This window comes from Leptinotarsa decemlineata, unplaced genomic scaffold (assembly GCF_025532065.1).
Source record: "Leptinotarsa decemlineata unplaced genomic scaffold, Ldec_3_MD MMD2_tig00026307_RagTag_RagTag, whole genome shotgun sequence".
NCBI lineage: Eukaryota > Metazoa > Arthropoda > Insecta > Coleoptera > Chrysomelidae > Leptinotarsa > Leptinotarsa decemlineata.
Genome location: NW_027412681.1, coordinates 7,218,340 through 7,223,892, shown reverse-complemented (window position 1 = coordinate 7,223,892; position 5,553 = coordinate 7,218,340). Strand labels below are relative to the sequence as shown.

The following is a 5,553-nucleotide window of genomic DNA, read 5'->3' as shown; positions in this document are numbered from 1 at the left end:
AGCTTGAAATAATAATATTTCCACTTTGTCAACAACGGAATTTATCCTCCATAATTTTTCTCTATTTAATATAATGATCACTAGTTGCAATGAGAAAGTCATATAACGGCCAGTACACCCTAATACGTCTATGGTTGGCAGACTGATGACGTTGACAGTTGAAGTTAATACACATTCTCTATAAGAGATGAGAAACACTGTAATGACGTTAGATTTGGAATGGGAGTATTGAGTAATATGAATGGAAATGGGACTTCCTCTCCGATCGCGACAAAAAGATGGTGCTGATAACGACCACCTCCAAAAAATGCACTTGGATGTTGTGGTTGGAGTCCAAAAGAGAGGTAAAGTTAAGTTTGAATAAATGTTGAATGATGACGTATGAGAGGACTGGCGGCCCCCTACGCCAGTAATCAGGCTGGATGTCGACAGTTCGATAATAGATGTGTTATTCGTATCCAAAGGCCTTCCGAAAAGAAGGCAAACAAAAAATAATTGGAGCGTTTTTTCTTCTGAGAAATAGTGAATTGAAACACTTAGGTTGGCAGCATTGTCTCATGCAACACAGCTGCGCTCCCAGGTCCCAGAAGCTTCTATTCAATATGGCCAGGAGGAGTCTGGCCAAATGCGAAAGAGACAGAAACTGGAATATGATTTATAGGTTATTATTTACTATGGAAGAAGCTAGATAAATTATTTTTAATAATTATTGTTTTCTGTCCTGCACAACTTTTGTAAGAACCGTTCAATCATTAGCTAAATTATAAACTATTTACTGGTTTGATAATTTTTAACGTTTTCATAATTTGAAAAATTTTGTATCGAATGGAAATGAATTTGACTATTCTAGATTTTACATACATATGTAGTTCGAAAAGAGGACTGAAATTATTCACTTGTTTTGAACACTTGGTAGAGTTGTTCAAAACTATTACAAATATTCTTGTACAGTATTGAAACTATTTTTTCATTGGATAAGTGACAAAGCCTTCCCTGTTTCATTTCAGGTTGATAAGTTTGACTCGTTTCCCAAAAACGTGTGCAGTTCCTGTGTCTTAAAACTCTGAGAGATTTCAAAATTTATTGACTCTGCAAAATATGTTGATTCTCTTCTGGATCAGATACTGCTTGATCATAGCATGAAGCATAATACTAATACTGAACATGAAATTATAAAACAAGAATATTTTCCTTGTGAGGAAGATGAACTATCAGTCAATAAAAACACTTGTGAGTTGATAGTTAAGACGGAAGAAGATACACTAGGCTATGAAGAAATTGATTATAAAATAGATATAAGTAAATTAGAGGTTGAGTATCATGATGTAGAAGTCAAATCAGAAGTTGAATCAGAAAATAATCAGGATTCAAGACCCAAGAATCCTTTCCTGCAATCTCCGAAGAAGAAAAATCTCAAGGTGTACAAATGTGAAGTTTGTTTTAGAGGTGAGAAAAACTTTCACTGCAAGTATCTGAGATGTTTTTTACCAGACATTTCTCTGCAAATAGAGAAGTCTGTGCTGTATTATTTAAAAGATTGTCAAATAAATCTACCATTCTAGTAGAGTTGTCAATTTCGATAAGATTGCATTATTTTGTAGCTTTATTATTGAAATATTAAGTATATTTACTAAATAACAAATGGTTCTCAAAAAAGTAGATATGGTAATACTGAATCTAGTATTGTTTTAAATTTTACTATTACTTCTCTTATGCTCTTAATAATCTGAAGAATAAACTTTCTGTCCAGCAATCTTCTTTTAGCATTTAGACAACATTTTTAAAAATTGAAACACCATTGTGAATTTTTGTTGTGTGGTTGTAATGAGTTCAATATGAATTTCAAGTATTGGTTGAGTATATTAATTGACATATGTGTAGGATTATGAATAGGGTTTTGTTGTATGGTATTTGTATTTATGTGTAATGTCCTTAGACTCGTTGACTGTTCTTTATAAATGGAATATTTATGACCCTCAGTTTCCCCCTTCTAAATGACACCCAAATAGAAAGCAAAGAGAAGGATTGTGAAATAATTCAAGCCCTATATTACTCCATCACAGTATCTGTTTTTCTAATGTAGTCAGCAAGGTATCAAATCCAGTAAGAAGGTGATGGTTAATAAATTATAAACTCGAAGTTTTTTGTGATTCACGGGACAATTTTTTTCTGTTAGTGTTGGCAGTATTTCCTCAGTACACAAAACACCATCTACACATCTATTTTCAACTACTGGTTAGAGACAGCAGCCGCTTCGTACTGTTACTTTCACTATTAAGCATTTTATCATCACATTCGCCATTATTTAGCACATTTTAATTAAAGCAAATTTAAATTCAATGAAATCAACAATTGTTTATAATCTAATATACTCAGCGTGAAGGCAACCAATATAAAAAATATATTTGCCATGTCTCTTTGAAGAGTACATTGAATGAACATTATAACTCACATAAGTAATTAATATTATATCAAATAATTCAAACTTTTATTGGTTCTTTCAAATCATATAATAACAAAAACAACATTACATAGAATACATTGAACAAATGAAAGTAAAAAATGTTCACTCAGAAAGTTTACAAGAAATAAAAATTGATGAAGGCACTGTTCATAAAATATATCCAAGATTCACACATTATAAACTTAAACCTCATTAATTCTTAGCTCGCATAAGTTTCGAGTCTGATGGACCTCACTGTGATATACGATATATAATTATTACATGAAACCAAGAATAGTAGTACATAACATGATTGGCTTTATGGAAGTATATTATGGTGGTGGATGAAATCATTGCCGTCTTGCAACGGGGGGGCGTTAGAATAACCCTGTTGGGTGAGGTGTCGCCTATAAAGGTAAGAAACCTCCTAGATGATGCCTCATCCTGAAGGGTGTGTGTGTGTGTGTCTGGGCCAATGGGATGTATGACTGAGTTTACTCAGAGACTGTAATGAAGCTCCGAGATACCAATCACCCTGTCGTCCTAGAATGCCCTGTAACTGTAAATTCATCACTCAACATATCTTGATTGTATTTTTTTTGCAGATCTAGCAACACCAGCATTGAAAAAAAGTCACTTCAATTCGCATTTTGATAAATATATTGTTTGCTTCGGTTGCGGAAAATCATTTACTAAAAAACATGAATACTTGATCCACTGCATTCATCACTATGTCAAGAAACCATTACTGAGGTGCAGAACATGCAGTAAAGTGTTCTCCACCAAGGCGGCTCTGAAGAAGCATTTAGCTAGATGCAAACATGTGCTGAAGCCAGAAGTAACCGAAAAAAATATACAAAATCATTCATTTTACTCAAAGAAATGTCCAGCTAAGCTGGGAAGGTACCACAAGGCTACTAAACTTATATCTTGCCCGGTATGTTCCAAACCTTTCACGACGACTCAAAGGATGCAGTTCCATCAGCGCACTCACAGCGCCGATAACTCGTCTTTCCTCTGCGAAGTATGTTTGGAATGTTTCCCAAATTTCCGAGCTTTGAGGCAGCACAGGTCTAGCCACATAGGAAACCTATTCCGATGCGCAGTTTGCTCATTTAGCTTCCTATCAAAGTTGAGTCTCGAGAAGCACTTGATAACACACAGAGAGAAACCGTTTCGCTGCAAGGTTTGTTCCAAGAACTTTTCTGGCAAAAAGAATTTGCAGACTCACGAGAGGATCCATTCTGCAAACAAGCAGTTTCAGTGCAAGGTGTGTCTGAAAAGGTTCTCGCAGGGATGTAACCTTCGCGCGCATCTGATTTCGCACACTGGGCAGAGGCGGCACCAGTGCTCGGTTTGCTCACACTATTTCACCACGAAGCAGTCTTTGAGGCGACACGCAGAGACCCATGACGGAGAAAAGTCTTTCCACTGCTCGAAGTGTTCGAAAAGTTTCTTCTACCAGTTCAATCTGAACAGGCATATGAAAAACCACGCCCCTGCGAAGAAATGCCAGTTCTGCTCGCGGGTTTTTTCCATGAACCACCGGCTGAAAGCCCATGAACGTACGCATACTGGTGAAAAACCATTTTCATGTGATGTCTGCGGGAGGAGTTTTTCCGATTCGAGTCATCTGTGGGGACACAAGAAGACACACACAGGTGAAAAGCAGTTTCAGTGCGAGTTTTGTCTGAAGCGTTACGCGCGAAAGAGATACATGATGGTGCATCGCAAGACTTGCAAACAGAACCCATTTAAAGATTCTTAGTGGAGAATTTGCAAAGACCAGACAGATAAAGGTCGGGGAAATATCTGCATAATGATGTATTGTTAGCAATGAGAATATTACAAGTCATAGCAAATGGATATTATTCAAAATGATCAAAGCAACGTCAGATCTATTGAAGACACTTGTCCCACACCTGAAAAAAAAATACTGTTTCTCGACACATGTTTTGCTAACATAGTAAGGTTCATTTGGAGATGACTTCTTTAGTTTTTTCTATAACTTGTGAAAGACCTCATTAAGTCCTTAGTTTATTGATTTTATAATTATACTTTTAATTGACCTACACTCTTTCACTTTTATTTTTTTTAGTAGATATAACTCCGAATAAGCATCTCTGTATTTGTGACTTGACATAAATATACCATAGTATGTAAAATGGTTAAATAAAGTACTTTACTCTACTCTAATTTTCGTATCAGTATACATAAATGACCTGGCACAGTAGCTTCACAGCAATATATTTTTCACAGAACGAAAACAAACTTTTGGTCATCAAGAACATGTTTCAAAATAGGTACCTAGACAGGAAAAAAGTGTTTTAGGAAAAACCTTTTATTGAAGAATCAGCTAGCAAGATTAAAGGGATATATTTATAGGAGAGATTAGTTTCTGGGAAAGAAAGGGTTTGGTAATCTACTGCTTCATCTTCATACTGTTGTAAATCATGCCCTAAAGAAAATAACGCCGGCCGCCACTGGTAGCCATAAACCAAGTAGTGTCCGACCAAAAGTTCGGTTTCGGTCAAGTTTCGGCAAAAAAGCTGGTTTCTGTGGCAAACCTGCCGAAACTGCATTCGAGAGTTCTCGCGCTGTGATCGGTCATCTTCGACGCGTTGAATTTCATACAAGCGGCGAAGACATTTTGCCGCGTCCACGTGCTTAATTATGCCGTGACTTACTTTGTTCATCACATAAATATTAAGAAGTACCTATTGTGGTATTAGGTAACAACTTGAGTAAGTCGAAGACTGCATAACTCTGTGATTTAAAGATAAAAAAATAAACACTGACTGACTATAATAACGTTTTCTTTATTTTTTCCTCAAAATATAATCCTTGTAAGGTTTCGGTCGAAACCGAAATTTCGTTGCCGAAATTCGTTTTCGGTCGTAAAAACCAGTTTCGGTCGGACACTAAAAACCAACTGTAACGTGGTTAAGGCCGCGCGCAGTCTATTATTCTTGTCTTCGCGCCAGCTTCGATGGAATCCCTGCGAATATTCCACCGGCTTCGATGGAATTCCGAGGAATGTTTTACATCCTTCGATTGACAAATATAAACACGATCTACTCGCCTGTCGAGACAGTCAAGTGGAAGTGACA

The 5,553-nt window shown here is 36.4% G+C and overlaps 1 protein-coding gene across 3 annotated transcripts; it reads left to right on the top strand.

Annotated features, from left to right (window-relative positions):
- Positions 1-203: 203 nt before the first annotated feature.
- LOC111502663 (uncharacterized) lies at positions 204-4,639 on the top strand. Of its 3 annotated transcripts, none has more exons than XM_074181266.1 (3): positions 204-344; positions 1,008-1,446; positions 3,049-4,639. In XM_074181266.1, the coding sequence occupies exons 2-3, from the start codon at positions 1,140-1,142 to the stop codon at positions 4,209-4,211; spliced, it is 1,470 nt and encodes a 489-aa protein (XP_074037367.1). In that variant the 5' UTR covers positions 204-344; positions 1,008-1,139; the 3' UTR covers positions 4,212-4,639. The 3 variants fall into 3 exon arrangements, with proteins under 3 accessions (XP_074037367.1, XP_023012556.1, XP_074037368.1); XM_023156788.2 differs by lacking the exon at positions 204-344 and adding an exon at positions 578-734; XM_074181267.1 differs by lacking the exon at positions 204-344 and adding an exon at positions 643-661.
- The last annotated feature ends 914 nt before the right edge of the window (positions 4,640-5,553 follow it).

Coding starts and splice junctions, on each gene's coding strand:
- LOC111502663 (XM_074181266.1), top strand. CDS start 1,140: ATGAAGCATAATACTAATACTGAACATGAAATTATAAAACAAGAATAT. Junction 1,447..3,048: donor ATGTGAAGTTTGTTTTAGAG/GTGAGAAAAACT, acceptor TTTTTTTTGCAG/ATCTAGCAACACCAGCATTG.